The 17,887-nt window shown below is 38.7% G+C and overlaps 1 protein-coding gene across 1 annotated transcript; it reads left to right on the top strand.

Annotated features, from left to right (window-relative positions):
- The first annotated feature begins 1,517 nt into the window (after nucleotides 1–1,517).
- On the top strand, nucleotides 1,518–17,795 carry LOC115926754 (calcium-binding protein SPEC 2D). The gene is made up of 6 exons (XM_030992015.1): nucleotides 1,518–1,640; nucleotides 11,587–11,623; nucleotides 12,679–12,813; nucleotides 14,047–14,149; nucleotides 15,257–15,372; nucleotides 16,432–17,795. Exons 1-6 carry the CDS (start codon nucleotides 1,638–1,640, stop codon nucleotides 16,461–16,463), a joined length of 426 nt encoding a protein of 141 aa, XP_030847875.1. The 5' UTR covers nucleotides 1,518–1,637; the 3' UTR covers nucleotides 16,464–17,795.
- Nucleotides 17,796–17,887: the final 92 nt, after the last annotated feature.

Here is a 17,887-nt window from a genome sequence, read left to right as displayed (position 1 = left end):
CATAATGAATTCGTTTTCGAGGGTTGGCAAGGAACATAGATAAACAGTAGAAACAGACCACGGATAAAGAAATAAACAGCTTGTTCGATTTGTTTTGAAGCATTATATTCAAAGACCCGGACAGCTTTATCATTATTATCCATATAACTAACGTCTATAATCACTCTCAGATGGAATATAATACCAATACAAAATGCATTAAGCAACGTCTAGACATAAAGGTCGAATCTCAACTTTATTTGTCTCATTCTTCTTCACATTTCGAAGCGTCGCATGGGATCTTAATCTGTTTTTTCGAAAAGTTCGTGGCCTAGCATTTTGCTTCTGTTGATGATCAAATAAATAAAGCCCCCTTTATAGCTAAGGGAGAGTGTGGAAAAAGCACTAGGTAGGAGCAATGTAATTTTAATACCAAGGGATGGATTAGAGTTTATTTCTAAAATGAAATGAAAGGGCTATTTTATTTTCAAGAGACCTTTCACTTCATTTAAGAAATAACCTCTCTTAATATCAAATAAACTCGAGAGCATCCTGGGGCTCTGCCCCGGAAACCCCGGTAGGGGCTCTTTTACGCCCCTAAAGCTGTGCCATATTGTACGGATCAATTAGAAAGCAAAATAAGCCCAATAACTAATTTGTATATATATATATATATATATATATATATAGTTCTTCTATGCAAACATTCCTCTGTGAAATGCATAATAAATTCGTTTTCGAGGGTTGGCAATGAAAATAAATAAACAGACCATGCATAAAGGTCGATTTGTTTTGAAGCATTATTTTCAAAAACCCGAAGGAAAATCTTGAAAACAAGTGAAAGCGCTGGCGGCTAGCTAGGCTCTGTTTCCTTCAAAGGTGGCGTAACAATATGTCGCAATGCGCAACAGTGATCTGCCTCTGGCAGTCTATGATATTGATCACAGGGTATTTAATTGATTACTGTCTTTTTGTGTGCATCTATATCCCACCAATTTACTCTTCGTCTTTCCTCTGCCACCTCCCTTTCTCTCTCTCTCTCTTCCTAAAATCCCTTCTCCTCTTCTCAATGATCTGTCAAAGCAAATTTGAACTTAAAAAATGCAGGTAATTATTTTAGATCTTATTCATCGAGGTAACGCCTTCAACATTACAAAGTACGTCAAACGTGTTTCTAAAAATCCTAGAAAGATGTTCTAAGTATCATGATTACGGGGCGAACTATTTTTGCACTTCCCACAAACTTTTGGTTATCAACTTTCTCCTTGTCACTGGTACTGGTCCTGGGGCAAATTGTATTATTAGAACGGATATCACGATTATGCTATTTACTAAAACTAAAATAGCAAAATAATGAAAGAAGAAATAGTAAGGAAACGTCTTGGCAAATACTATAGCCTTGATTTCTTTCTTTGGCGCAAATATTCACTACGGACTATAAAACTGGTCTTAAAACTAAAGTAACAACAACAACGACAACATTACCAGCATATGGTCACGTGCTTTATATGTCCGTATAATACTCTTTGACATCACTGCACCCTTGTCACTTTTTGAAAGCAAGTCAACCATAAGAGAGGTATAGGTAGGCTACCTGAGATCCAGAGAAAATTTGCTTTCTATCTTCAATTTTGCCGGATCTATCCCAATTTCTAAAGATGGTAAGTTGCTAGATCACGAATTCATTTTGTTTTTCTTCCTGAAATGTGTTGCTATCGTCTACAGTAATTTAAGGCTTAAATAATTTGTAGGTATTTATACACCTGTTTATAAAATTCAATTTAGGTATATTTCTCTCCCAAACCCCTGTTCAATTCTATTCACATATGATAATAATAATAATACATATGTATAAAGAGGTGTCGTGGTCGAGTGGATATGTCACCGGACTGTGGATCACAAGGTTCGCGGCTCAAGTCCTGCCGCGGCACTATGTCCTTTGGCAAGACATTAATCTACATTTGCCACTCTCCACCCAGGTGCTAAAGGGTACCATGTAGGATGCGAAAGCTAATGTTGTTAGATTAGCAAGAGTGTGCGCTTGTAAAAATGACGCCTGGCTGGAATGCTCCCCAGGAAGTGGAGAATGGGCATACAATGTGTGTGGGTAAGCCTGAATCCGATGCTCGGGTACATACGAACGAACTATTATTATTATAAAACGCTGTACAAGCATGAATGACAATTTGTGAAATATAATCACCAAAAAAAAGAAATCAACAAAGAGAATATACAAATCTTATAACTACGAAAATAGCTATCTTACCGTATCATAATATCAAAGTATTAAACTATCGTAATATAAAGGTAGCTAACATGGTCAAAACAAATAGCGGAATAAAGGACAAAATACATTTTAAGCTAATTAACAGAGGCCAAAGAGGTGCTTTTTCAGCACAGATTTGAACGTTGCAGAAGTGGGTGCATGTCGTATGGAATTGGAAAGAATGTTCCAAAGGTTTGGTCAAGCAACTGCAAAAGATCAGCTCCCATGTAATCATGTATTGATTGATTGATTGCTTGAACGGAGGGCTCGGGGTGGATGCATAATTGCTTCTCTATCTACTCGACTTATTTCAAGTTTTTTAAATAAATAATATACTTTACTACAAGTTTGGGTTTTTCACTAAAAAGTTGAGCGTTCCAAAGCTTTTTGTCCCCTCCATCATCGGGTAAGAGTTAGCTTGGATTTTCCTTACTAAATCCATCCGGTATTTTCTGCAGAAAGTCCCTGCAATATCGCCATCGATTGAAGCCTGATAATTTCCCGTTTTCTTTTGTTGTCGTTGAATTTGTTCCTTCTAAAAATCGACAGTCCCTGAGACCGATGTTTTTCCAGTTTAGAACACGGGGAGGGAGTGGGGGTGAAGCGTCAATTTTATATGACTTGCTTGAACGCCTCGCGCAAGCGCTCGGTAGCTAAAACCTATTTTAATTTAACTCTCACTATCGCCCCTGCCACTGAACGCGGTTATCCCAGATAACCCTAAGTTTTGTTGTTGTTGCTTTCTACGTAGTTGATAATGCATAGAGAGAGAGAGAGAGAGAACCACCATCACTGTGCAATGGTTCAGGTTTGTGTAATGTACTCTTGAAACCATTTCCTAGCATCTCAACACTAAACAAATAGCGCATCTTTATATGACGAAAAACATTGCACTAAACTGGATAAAGAATGATAACTTCATTATGATACTGGCTAAAGACAATGTGGTACCGGCAAAGTATTGATGCTATAGTATAATGTCAGGTAATTTTTTATGAATTATTCTAAAATGACATTCTTATATTCACATGGATTATTCTGTATTTATGTGTATATACGCAATAGACCGATATTTGTGATGTTTTTTAACGTGACATAGCTTCTTCTCTCCCTGCAAACGAGAAAGAAAACAAAGTTATTAAGAAGTATCATGCGACAAACATGATTGTTATTCAAATCGATGCAAGGATGTTTTTGAATGCTTTTCACCAAAATCTTGTTTTTAAAAACAACTTTTACAAATCTAAGTCGTGCTTACTGAGTTGAAACGTTCCATTCAATTCAAAATACTCTTTGAATAATAAACTTCTCCTAATAGTGCGGTATGGTATGTAATCCCGTAGGATTTTTTTGCCAAAATTGAATTTTTTGCTGTTTTGGCTTCAAAAGGGTGCCAATTGGCCAAGAATGATGGGGTTCAAATTTTCAGACCCCTCCTTTACTTCCTGGGGGGTCCATTTTGGGCGCCAAAATTGCATATATAAAGCGCAATAGGGAAATTTGGTGTCTTCCACCCTAATTCATATATTTTTTCGCCAATTTAACTGTGAAGTTGTTTGAGGTATATAAGGATTCATTTTTAATGATATTGTGTCTTAAAACTTTTTCACTTTGACCTTATGGGGCGCAATTTGCGAAAAATTGTGAAAAACTGGGAAATATTTCCTAAAAATGTGCCCTTCTTCTTTCTTTTGGGCTAGAATTTTGAAATAATAAGTGGAAATTGCATTATTGTGTATTATTATAGAGTGGAATAATTGTGGAACATCACATGTCATTAACACTGTTATTTAGGCTGTTAATATAAAAATCAACCCTATTTTAGTATTCTATCAAATGAATAACTTACTTAAACACCAGATGGCGCCAAACACCTTCAGATGATAATATAACAAAATTCTCAAATATGAACTTCTAGGCACTGTAATTGCATCAGTCATTCAGAAAGTTGACAAATTATATATGTAATATTTTTTTCAAATGCAGAGTAATACGAAAATGTGCATTTTGTTTTGTTGATATGGTCCCCCCCCCCCTCCCCCCCCCCCCCCCGCCCCGAAGAAACAAGTTGAGCTATTTTGTTCCGAAATACTTGTACATGACACAATCTTGATCTAAATCAAAGAATTATTTGGAAACATTTTCCAGTTATAAACAAAACATGAAATAAAATCGGGAAAGGGGTAACCACATACTTCGTGGTTACCATGACAACAATAAAGTTCATCAGACTTCCAGTAAAAGTCAATCGCTGTCACTATCTGGAGCATCCTCCCATGTCCGGTTTTCACAGTCTCCACTATAATAGCATTTACAAAGAGGAGTGCAGGGCAAATCGTTGTTGGAGCAGCTACACCGTCCTTTGCATCCTGCTTTGCAGCCACATTTGATGAGTTCAAGTACTGCCCGTGGTGCAGGGAGCGCAAGACACTTGACTGGAAGACATCCTCGATTATCTGAATACCATCCATTCTCTTCGATAGAAGGAAGCACTGGGTAGTTAGTCTTGTATGATTGATCTCTCATCGTGATGTAATTGTCACGGAGGATGTGAGGTAGTAATGCGGCACGAGTTGGAGGTAACATCTCACCTTCCAGGTTCTTTGATCGGAACAGTTCCCATCTGAGCGATGGTAGGGTTGTTACCTGATGAACAGTAAAAACGACATATGAAATGCTCTAGTGCCTTCACCTGTGTTGGAAGCTCTCCATTGCTAAGCTCAGTTGGAATGGAACCCTCGCCCAGTTCTTTGAAGCAGATAATGGCAGGATCATCATCATCAAGCTTTAAGTAGGCATTGATCCATGTCTTCTTGGATATCCCAACAAACTTCCTCCCCAGTCAGCACCAGAAAAATTATGAAGTCCAAGGAGGCCTTGACATTTTTGATTTCCAATGACTTGAACCCGCTCCAGCACAACTATTTCTCGTTTCTTTGTACCCTTGCCTGTAGAAAATTGTAGAGAAGTGGGCACTGCATTGTTTCCACAAGATGCTAGATGAATTAAGAGAAGGAGGACATCAGTGTCAGGGGACCAAACAGTAATTTCTTGCAAGGCACCACTAGCAGTAGAGGCAAGGACTTGATTATCAGCCTCTTCATGTGTGTGCACCTCCTCAAAATCATGTCCCTTGATGAAGGTATCATTCACAACCACTAGCTTGAAAGGGCTGTCCGTGTTTTGTGAAAAGTTATCAAGCAGCCCCTGACCTAACAGGCACGTCAGCTTTTTCTTGGTTGACGATGAAGATAGAAGCTCCTTGATGGACATTGTGAGCTTCATTTCTGGGTGTATCTCGTATTCTACTGATGTAGTTGCCCTCTTTTGTCGAGTATTGTTCTTTAATGACTCTTCCATATATCGATCAAACACAACTCGACCTTCATCATAGCTAGCCATCATCCCTTCGATGCGCCTGTTGAATGCATTCTGCAGGTCTGACATATTTTGCATGGCAGCTAGTGTTTTTTCCATGCCTTGAAGTACACCCATGACGTCAATTATTAGCACCTTGACAGGAAGATCATGCAAGAGGTTAGGTTTTTGGGCTGCTCCAGAAGGAACCTGCGTTATATCATGTTCTACGCTAACAGGAACCTCTTTCTGCATCATTTCAACCTGTGGGGAAGTTGAATATCATTATCCTCCACGACATCAGGCTGTTTTACAGCATCGGGAGGTTCTGCCTTTGCATCTTTAACTGCATGCATCAGACTTGCTTTGTCTGTTGGGATGTACAAAGAACCATCGACAGCACATAGTGAACGGGGAACCACTGACATTTCATATTCACCAATTGTTTCCGCAAGTTTAGGAACTAAGCTTGGGCGGCTGCCTTGGATGATAAGGAATCTTCCCAGCAATTCACGTTCCTCCCGCAACTTGATGACCTTGTCTCCAACACGCACTTTCCTTTTCTCCATCCAGTTCGAAAAGGATTTCAGCTTCAGTTTCTTCATTTTGTCCCACACCGAGAGGGTTGATGATGAAAGCAAACGATCAGATACAAACTCCTCAAAGCGCTTCTGGCCCTTTTCTGCAAAGTGGAGAATGTCACTTTTCGCCTCATTTGACACAAATGCCGATGAAACCAGATTCTTCAATTGTGTCTTCTCCTTGAAAGGATTGACTCCGCAGTGCAGCTCGATTAGGTGGCGTAGTTTCAGAGCATTCTTCTTTGACCTCACTGCAATGTCTCCTGAGAGCTGATGATGCTCCTTCCTCACCGAAGCTCCAGTAGCTTTTGGGAAGTCATTGAAGTAATGATTTACCAGAGCAGCAAGGTGAGGTGTGGTAGTGACTAGTCGGTCCAGAGCGGCTTCATTTCTTGTGAGTCTAACCATCCCACCATTCCCCTGTAGTTTCTTGATTTCTTGCTCTATAGAGCCTGATCAGTGAAGAGAAGAGAAAAGGGTATCTCTGACTTTGCCACCACAAAGTCTCCAGACTTGAGGGCATTCCATGTTTCTGGATCATCCTATTCTAGGGCATTCATTTGAGCGAGATGGACTGGCATCAGGCGAGCATAGTTCAGGAGATCACGAGCAAAAAGTACTTGGTGAGGTCTTCTAGTGATGACAAGTAGCCCTCCCCGTCCCCTGATCGACATGAACTAATGATATGTAGAAGACTCTCCACCTGGTTAAAATACCGGGTCAAGAACTGGGCAAACTCGCCAAGGTCTTCAGCTTCTTCAAGCGGTTTGACATTGCTTGAGTACCAGGATTGGATTTCTTCATAGATCTCCACCATCTCCGGGTCACGTCCATGAAGTTTTTCTTTGAGAGAATTGTACTGGATGCGAATTGGACCCTTGGGAAGATCCGATAGTATGGCATCAAAACGCAACATCATGATTGCAAGGCTTGCAGTAATGTGGAATTCAAGGCCACACTTATAAGCTTTACCACCAAAGATCCTGCGAAGAGATGCTGAGGTGTACGCACCACATTCGATAGCACACGTGTCAAGACCGCTACCATCGATGGTTTTGTAAGGCAGCGAAAGCAATGAAGAGAGCTCCAGCTGGCGTTTCCTACCGACTGCTGAATCTTCAACGCTCCGGAGTTAAGATCGAGATCTAGCGTTATCAATGTCTTTCTGCGAGGGCCAACAACAGTCGCAGATATTCCCTGGGATAACCGAAGAACAGTATAGAGGGTCCCATAATCAGTTGGCGATGTCTTGAATAATGGGGCAACCACCGCTGTGTTTGTAGGCGTGCTAGCGGGAGAGGATTGAGACAACAATAAGGACCTAGTTGCAGCCCATATGTTGGAAGAACATCATTCTTTGCTAGTTTATCTGATTTCTTCACCTGCTTTTTGATGATCACGACAGAGTTTGTTTCCCCTCTGTCCTTTGAAGACCCAGCTTCCTCCTTCTTGCTAGAAGGCTCATTTTCCTCATCATTTGTAGACTCTGCATCACTTGGCATCTCTTCACTGCGCTGGGCTTCTTCATCGTGCAGCTGAGGTTCAGTTCGGATGATTTCTCCGTTGTCATCTTTTGTAAGGTAGTACACAAGAGCCCAGGTATGAGTGAATTCTTGAGAAATGAGATTTTGTTTCCTCTTGTAGGCCTGAAATCTCAATGGGCTAGTTCTGATGTCTGGCCCTGGAAGCACATTCATCTCAAATGCTAGAAGGTCTTGCGAAGAAAGTTTCTCGGGTATGACACGTGGTTGATTCACTGGCTCTCCATCTACAGCCTGTTGGTTGATTACAACCACTGTCCCGTTCCTTGCCCTGTGGGTGTGTCTTCCAAGATATCAATGTTGTAAACACCCTTCTTGACAAAATCAGGAAGACAAAACCCAAGAGAGGGATACTGCTCCTTTGTTAGTAACCGAAAATGCTTGAGCAGTCGTATTGTTAAAACAGCTGAATGTTCTCATTAAGATGCACATAATCAGAAGGCGGTGGATCTCATTGGATCAAAGAAAGAATAACGTTGAATGTCCTTCCGTAATAGGTCCATGATCTTATATTATATATATCAATGCATACAATGTTTACCAATTTGTCAATTTAACTATCTAAGTTGATTGATTGATCAAGAGTAATAAAGTTCTCTCTTGTTTTTGCAATTTATTTTCTTCTTCTCTAACCGATAATGAAGACCCACATCACATAAAATTTTAAAATCTAGATTTGCCATTGGCTATATGTTATGCTAACCTTGGAAAATCAGGCAATATACTGCAAAAGAGGGGTCTTTATTCTGTCAAACTTGCGAAGACCAAGGAACAAAACAACTTTTACCACAGAAGAGCTAGAAACAATGATCACAGAGCAGCATAATATTATGTAGGAGTGTGTGCGCGCTGTGTGTGCGCGAGCGCACTTGCCTGTGAATGTTTGGGTGTGTGTGAGTATGTGCGTGTGGGAGGAAGGGTGTGCGTGTGTGCATGAGTGTGTGCGTGTGTGTGTGTGGGGGGGGGGAGGTAGGTGTGTATACATGTAGGTTGTCTGTATGTTTGTTTCTGTCTCTTTGTGTTTGGAAATGGGCTAATAAATATATATGATAATGGTAATAAAAGTACTACACCTTAAAACGGCTGGCCGAACAATGACAAAGGTACGCAAATTGGGCTGACGGGGGTGGGGGTAGGGATGGGGATGGGTTGGTTGGAGGGTTTATCCAACTGAAAGTCTTCAAATTACCTTTCTCACTGTTGAGGGATAACCACAGTTCTAGAAAACAACTCAAGTTTTGTGAAACCAGTCATTAGATGAATGACACACCCAATTTTAGGGGGTCTCATGATAGGAAACTACCCCCCCCCCCCCAGAGAGGGGTTGAGGGTCGGGAAAATTTGAACCCCATCAATTTCTGATAGCTTGGACCCATATCAATCCAAAAATGCCAAAAAATCAATTTTGGCACAAAAGTCCTACGGGAGCTGTTTCAGTGACATACCGTACCACACTATAATCTGAAAGTGATCTTACAACGCAGTTGCAGAATTTATTGCACCATGCCCTTTGATTTAAGGTATAGACCAGTTCTGATCATGCGATTGCATTGTGAAACAAACGGTGTGGAATCGATCAGAAAAGGTTGATCATCTAGTAAGTATTGGTGTGTACTGTATGGTTCTGTAATCATCAAATGATAATAAATTTGACCCAGTCTTGGTAAAGTTACAAGCTCTGTACACTGAAAGATGTATATGGGACTACGCGATATATATCCAGTCCGGATAAATATAATAATTTACCAAATATATCAATTAGTTTAGGCGGTTTCCCAGCAAAATTTGTATCACCACGTATTAGTCAACAAATCTTCTTTCACATGATTGGTAAAACGAGCTTCAATTTCATTTTTTGAGAGGGGGGCGTTTCCAAAACTGGTCGATAGCTCAGTCGGTAGAGCAGTGGTCTCGTAATGCGGTGACCCCGGGTTCGAAACCAAGACGATGCGCCAGTGCCCTTTTGTAAGGCATTAATCCTCATTACCAGGTCCCTCGGAGAGGACCTAAAGCCGTCGACCGTCTGGTTGCTTAAACAAGCATTTATGCTTTCATAGCAGTCAGGTAAAATAACCACGACCACAACATATCGTACGCGAACGCCAAGCGAATATACGATATATACATAATTACAAAGGAATCATTGCATTTAAAGCCTTGAATAGTCCCATAGTCCCAAATGCCTTAAGTGGTTTTCTCACTGAGAATGCTTGGAAATTGGGTTTCGCCAGGGTTCGTAAAAGGTATAAGCTTAGAGAACGAGACAAAACACAAACAAAGAAATACAATTGGAATGATATGCCCAAAGGAGTAACATGAATGGGGTCACAGGACATCGCGTCACCGTCCCCATAAATCTAAATGGTCTGCAAAATAAGGAGGATAGAATTATTTTGAGAGGAACGCGTCACCTTCCCCTTTCAACAGGTCCCTAATTATAAGACGGCATTACGAATGTAGAAGGCCGGTACAAAGAAAGTAAAAAAAGCGGAGACGGGGGGGGGGGGGGGGACCTCAGTAGTCAGACCTGATGAGACCACAAAGTAACCCTTTGAAGTCCTGGATCTACAAGGAACTGCTCTTATTTTTCGCGAATTTAAATCATGGGGTCGAACAATGAAGTTCTTTAGTTGATCACGGAAGCGATGCGGAAAGGCTTCGGCGGGCGTACTATAATAGTTAGGCATGGGTTTAGCCTACTTTCTAAGCTTAATGAGTTATTTTTTAATGAATATTTGTTGACTTAATTCTGGAAGTATTACGAGTACATCTTTCTCTGGCTTTTAACAATCTACGGGAGGAAGAGAGAGGGAGAGAAAGAGAGAGAGAGAGAGAGAGAGATAAATTCCCCTTTTCTTTTTTGATAAGAGCAAGTTCCCTTTCCCTTAACCCTAATAAGGCCGGGGAGGGGGCATAATGCCCCCCCCTTCCCCTCCACGATTTTTCCGATTGCTCGGGAACGCATATGGATGGCGCCCCGCCACTCGCTGACTTTTTTCTTTCGAGTCTTGTGCATCTTTCAAACAAACAAATTAAAAATATGACTTTATTTGCATAATTTACCATAAAAATGCATATAAGTGAATTTTTCAACAAATTGAAATTATCATATTATTCTATACACTTTACTTGACAAGTGTGCACATTTTCACGGAGATCGGCTGCTTCATGGCCGAGATCTTAAGAGGGGGGTGGGGGCCATAATGCCCATTCTCACAAGTGCCCCCTTTTAGGTACAAGAAATACCTCTAATCGCTTCTTTTAAAATATGAGAGGAGTCCCTTTCATATTGACAGTTAAAAGTGCCTCTTTTCATCTCCGGTGAGTGCCCTTATTACAATTTTCGAATTGCTCCTTCGACTTTGTAATAAATGCCCCTTTTCACCTTTGAGAAGTGCCCCTTTTATTTTGACACGTGCCCCTATCCTTTCTAATTAGTGCCAATTTCCTTTTGATAATTGCCCTTTTTACTTTGTAAAAAGTGCCCCTCTCCGCCTTTCTTCATTCTGGTGAGTGCCCCTTAGCAGGTGCTAGTAGTGCCCCATTGTCACCTTTGATTATTACGATTTTTACCTTGACGCGTTCTCCTTTTCTTTTCTAATAATTGTTCTTTTAACTTTGGCCCCCTTTTCCTTTCACCATAAAATATGCTCCTAATTTTATGCGACTAAGATCAACTTTTTCTTCAAGTACACCCAAAGCTCGCTCACTCACATTTTAACTCATTCATTTCTCTCCAGAAAGTGCTCCTTTTTGTTGGTGTTTAATAATTCACTGAAGCAAAATACGAAATTTCACAATCTGGATTCATCATTGCTAACAATGTTCTGTTAATTTCGTTTTTTTTTTTCTTTCATTACAGGCAGCTAACTTATTGTTTTCCGAAGATCAAATAAAAGGTACGAAAAACAAAAGCACGAATGTTTCAATATTTAAAGTGGGTGACCAAATCTATAACAAGAGGGTATTATACAACAATGTCAAACATAATACTAGTATTACAGTAAAATGTTAGCTCTCGGAGATCATCAAAAGAAAATAAGATCATTAAAGATGTGAAAATAACAGCTGGTCTTCTAAGATAAACAAAACTTAACGTTAACGTTAGAGGATATTGGTTGGTTGGCTGGTTGGTTTGTTTGCTTTACCTGACTGCTAAGAAAGCATGTGTGTGTGCTTGTAAGTAAGCAACCAGTGGACCGACGGCTTCCAATCCTCTCCAAGGGACTTGGTAATGAGGATTAATGCCTTACTAAAAGGCACTAGCGCACATACTTGGTTTCGATCACGTGATCTCCCCGCTGCGAGACCCAACGCTCTACCATTGAGACATCACGTCTGCTTGCAATGAGGGAGTTTACAGATACAATCTGCGCATGGGCAGATAAAGGTCATTTGTACCAAAAAGGTAAAAACCCACAGAGATGAATACTGGATATGCGCTCATGAAAGTTATGTAACATTATTCATTTATGTACCAACGGTACATTCTATGATACGCAGGTGGAAGTATTCTTTTCAAGAGGGCAAACAAAAGGTATTCATGAAGCACATCTAGGACTTTGGCAGTTATTATTCTAATATGCTCAAAATGAAACTTCTCCATGTGTAAAAGATCTGTGGATATTTGGGGTCATTTGTACCATGTGCTATCTGTAAACTAACTCATTTGAAGATTGCAATATTGAAGAAATCAAGCAAAATAACGTTAATGATGAAAAACAAATTCTTATTCAATCTAATAATTTCCAGTCATTTAGAAGTATTTGCTTCAAGAGGAACGACTGTGCTTTTATTAGCAATTTCCAGTCCTTTGCTAGTTGATATATCATATATATAATATGTATATGTATGAACATTACTCGATGTTGCCTACAAAAATCTCCTGCTTCTTTCCTCCCCTCTCTTACTGACACCATATCTCCACTTTATTTTTTCCATTACTTTTTTCTAGAATACAAGACAAAATTCGATGCCTTTGACAGGAATAGCGATGGCAACTTCCCTACTATGTTCTTGGGAAATGCGATGAAATCAGTGGGTCATGTCCTTACTGCGGCTGAGCTTGAAAATTCTAGACGTGATCGTAGTAAGTTTATGGTGAAGACTTATGAAATGACAACGAAAGAGATTATGAAATTGACCACAACACGTAAATAGAAGTTTAATAATCTATGAATTGAAGAATAAATCATTTTATTTAACATGGGTTGCAAAAATCCGTAAAAGAAGTTTAACATGTTAACAATGAATTCTGTGATTTAAAAAGTCAATTGGAGTGTTGGCTGTTCATTCCTTGTTAGAGTTCGTCACACGACAGAAAGCATAGCCAGACATTTGACTGAAAAAGGGATATCTGTGATTTAAAAAAAGAATTCAAAGATGTTTTATAGATACTTTTTCAATTTACAAAACATATTCCTTGGACGAATGCTTTAAATCTTGTGCATAATTGATGTCAAATATATATAAGTCAATAGCTTGCTTGAACATCTGTTTATGAAGTATAATAAAGAAGTCATCAGGTCCAAAATAATTACAGTGAACGGTGAAACTAATTTTGTTTTAAAGTGGTAGTACACAGTTCTATTTTCTATGTTGAAAGGAGAGCTTGCCTTTTCGATTTGCAATACATTGTTCTTCTTTATACGAATTAGAAAGCATCATTTTAAGACAATCAATGCTTGGCTTGTATTTCTTGATTATGCACATGTAAATACATCGTTTTTCTATTATTAAAATGTGATTAATTATTATACTGTGTGGGTGTTTTTCTAAATATAATTTAATGACTGTGTTTTTTAATCCAGGAAAAAATTAGAAAAACATAGAAAACAAAACGTTGGTTTAATTCCAAAACGTAATACCTACATTGCCAATTTGCATGTTCTAAAGTTTCTGAATGTTTGCAGCAAAACGAACATATTATGGAGAAGGCTTTGTTTGCATTTTTGAAAAGCCTTTAATAATAAGAATATTAGGCAGAAGTTTAAACTGGAACCCTCGTGTTTTTGTTTCAATACTTGTATTGATCATTATTGTTTTTACTGTACACAATTCATTAACACTCAAATCATTTTCATTTTGTTAACGAAAAGAGCTCATAGATTGCTCTCTCTCTTCATTTCAACAAAGTTTACATGATAGTGCTTACTTTGTATCACCTCAAGATGTCTCCACTCATTAGGCATTTATTTAAGTGAATTATCGGATCTAATCTTCGTGCATTGAAATCGAGACGTAAGAATGCAAGATGAATCACTATTCGAAAAGGGCTTTTGTGTGGGAAATAAGAAACCCTTTTTTTCCTTCATTCGACTAGAGGGAACTACTACATTTCCTCAGTTTTTGGCGATGATACTAGATAAGAAATGCCGCAAAGTTTTCAAAGCCATGGACAAGGATGACAAGGATAAACTTCTCAGGTGAGTTGAACAGTGATAGGGAAGTTGGACAGTGATAGGGTAGTTGAACAGTGATAGGGTAGTTGGACAGTGACAGGGTGGCTAGACAGTGATAGTGTAGTTGAACAGTGATGGGTACACTCTAAAAACTGAAATGTTAAATGTCAATTTAAAAGGGCCGAGGAGTGACCACTCTTTCAAAATGTCAGATTGTTTCTATTAACCTGCTAGATTCAACCTTTATAGTGTTGGATCCATTATGTTCAAAGTGTTAATCTACCATTTTGAAAGAGTGGTGATTTAACATTTCAGTTTTTAGAGTGTAGTTGGACATTGAATGCTTACAGTATTTGACTGAGACCCCCGGGATGCTTGCCCAGTCTTTCATGAGGATGTCAATATACTTATCGGGTAAATTTCAAGAAGAAAACAAATCCAATGTATTGTCCGTCAAAATTTCCGATATTGGAGAAATGTAGACAATAATCATTATTTCTTACTAGGATACCCAAACCATGAAGATGCCTCTCCCGCTCCCACCCTCCTCCCCTCTCACCCCCCCCCCCCCCCTCTCTCTCTCTCTCTCTCTCTCTCTCTCTCTCTCTCTCTCTCTTTCTTTCTCTCTCTCTCTCTAAAACTATATACCAGACAATTATAGCTCCAAGGAACACTACGATCTACCACCTGGGTGAATATACCCTATATATACCTCATTCGGATTGTGCCAACAGAAAAGTTGTTTTAGGGATGACAATTATCCGGGTATCCGTAAATTTGTATTACACGTTAGTTGTCTGGATATGTTTGCGTTTGTAGTCTTTGCCCGGGACTTGATTGTCCCTCGAACACAATAATCAATAAACAATAACCAATAATCATCCCCATCCGAGGGATGGGGATGATTATTGTGCTTTGTTAGGCTTGTACAAGAGAAGATCAATACTATTACCAACATTTTATTTTATATGTGGTATAGTCAAGATCAGATTTAGCACCTCAATACTGGATCATTATTCATTACATTATAAAAGAGTATTCGATGATTTTAGTCAATGACTACAATGGCATAATCCAAATTTGTAGAAAGTGTATTCAAATAAATGTTATTTGTTAATTATTTGCTTGTAGTGCTGACGAGGTGCGTCAAGCGATGTTAAGCTTTGATCGACAGATAACGGAGGATAAAATCAAGGAAATGATCGAGAAAGCCGATTTTACTAATGACGGTAAATGCAGCTTAGAAGGTGAGTGCATTGAATGGATGATGTCAGTGGCATAGTGTAATCAACCCATTTAAGGGGGAACTGCAATGATATGGGGAGGGGCACCGATCTTACTCATAAAATGAAATATGAATTTGAAAGGCTGCTGCTCAGAGGAAGGATATGGGAGGTCCTGGGGGGTGTTTCACAAAGATCCTAAGTTGAACTTATCTCTAAGTTGGACTTAAAAAATATGGAAAGCCATTAGCATCTTTGAAAATATTTTGTAAAAGTTATTTTGAAACGCATTTATTGTTTATTGAAATCATTCATATTTTCTATCATCAAGGAGATTTCATGTTCTGGATGTGGAATTAATAAAAAGTCTAAAATACTTGAATTTCTGCTTTTGTATATAATTTTATTTAAAGACTCCAATGGCTGTCCATAATTTTTAAGTCCAACTTAGAGTTAAGTTCTACTTAGGATCTTTGTGAAATACCCCCCTGGAGTCTTCTTGTCTTGTCCCTTTCCCCAATTTCAAAACCTCACAGCCAGCTGATGGTATACCCCGATTCTTATATGAAACTTCCATATTGGTCCCAAACATTTATTTTCACAGTATGACCAGTAGTCGACTTTTACCTATAATTATCAAAAAACTTATAGTAGTTCTCATTCGGCGTCATTTTTGTCTCGCCTGCGACACGGAGCGAGACATAGGCGTCACTATATCCGGCGTCGGTGTATAGTTGTCGTCGTTGTTGTAATCGTTCGTGTTGTTGTCGTCAACACTCATGCTGTATTCGCAATAATTTGTTATAGCTACGAGGTAGGATCGCTAAATTCAAACCCAAGGTACATCTCTTGAAGGGGGCAGATCAAGTTCTAAAATGGGTCAAACTGACTAAGGTCAGATGTCAAAAGTTCAATTTTTCATGAAAAGCACTGTACACACAATAATGATTGAATAACACTTCGATGATGAGGTTATGTGTCATGTGTTATCATTCGCATCGTGAGACGCAGGTGAGACAACGTTTGGAATTTCCTTATTTCTTTTCATTCACTGCATATTATTTCTCCTTGTCTACCATTCAGAATTCGTTAAGATGGTGATGAATTTTTGTTAGGATGATGATGGATTGTACTCGGTGAAGATGATGACCGCTATCCTCTACTTCAGCAGCGACAACTTGTCCCTTTTATTCTTCTTGAGGACTCTTCGGGAAAGGGTGATACAATCGTCTCGTATCAGATTTCATTATGTTCCGGTAATTTTGTTCGAAATTCCATTCACTTTATTTCTTTACATTTTTGTCATAATACGCAGGGTGCCTTTCAAATGTTAGTGTACTCCTTCCAAGAATAAATGTTGCGTTTTTTCTTCTTCTGAAAGCCAACTATTAGTATTTCATTATATGATACCTTTGACATCATGATTTTATTCATTCGTTTTTTTATAGTCGTCTTGACTGTGGTTAGGAAGTAGATCTAACCATGGAGTTACATGGCCTAACACCAAAGAACATCCATGTCCGAAAAGTGACATGGTACACAAGGGAGAAGAGAAGTTTTAACTTTCTTAATTCTTGATAGGCGGTAAAAGCACTTATCTTAAATTAATTAAATGATATTTCATGTGGAGGTGTCGTAGGTCATTCAATTGACTCATTGAATGCTCCCCATGGAGTGGAGATTGCGTACACAGTGTGTGCGGGAAAGTATTAAATCCAATGATTAGGGTAATAGTATTATCTGTAAAGCGCTTATATAGAGACATTTGTGTTAAGCGCTATATAAAAGCGGAATATTATTATTATTATTGAGTTAAACTTAATGGTTTATTGAGCATACTGGAAACGGCAGCACGAGGGCTGAAATACTTTCATTTTACTTGAAGCACATCGCAATGTTTAAACAGATATTACATAACGCTTCCGAGAATACATTCAAAGATAAAATTAATAGGATAGAATATTATGACCCAAAATACCCCTCTCAGTCTGGACATCTAGAAAGATTTAGGAATAGAGCTATTCATCCGTATTATTTTCAAGTAATTATAATTTATTTTTTTATGTTCATGTGTATGTATTATGTTTGTTTATACGATGATGAAACCAAACCAAACCGAACCAATCCAAGGCTTGAGAGTCCGGCACCAACGTCCTTTGAAAAAATGCATTAATCCAACATTTTCCACTCTCCACCCAGGTGTAAATGGGTACCTCGCAAATAAAATTGATGGGGTAATGTTAATTGCAGGGCCCGCGGGAACAGCAGTATTAATACTTATGTTGCTACCCTTAGTAAAAAAAAAATTATTATTATTATTATTATTATATGGCGATATCACTTACAGTGAAGTGGAGAAAATGGGTATATGTAAACAATTGCATATTTAGTTTGGTGCAATGTATAACCATGCAATGTTCACTAAATAAAACTCTGCTAAATAATACTCTGGTATTAATACAACCCAGTTTGTATGTTGTATTTGAAAATAATGTTCTAGTAGTTTTTAGAAATGAATACCCTTCATTCATGGAATTTA

This window comes from Strongylocentrotus purpuratus, unplaced genomic scaffold, assembly GCF_000002235.5.
Source record: "Strongylocentrotus purpuratus isolate Spur 01 unplaced genomic scaffold, Spur_5.0 spur5_scaffold_2, whole genome shotgun sequence".
Classification (NCBI taxonomy): Eukaryota; Metazoa; Echinodermata; class Echinoidea; order Camarodonta; family Strongylocentrotidae; genus Strongylocentrotus; species Strongylocentrotus purpuratus.
This window is presented reverse-complemented; position numbering and strand designations above follow the sequence as displayed.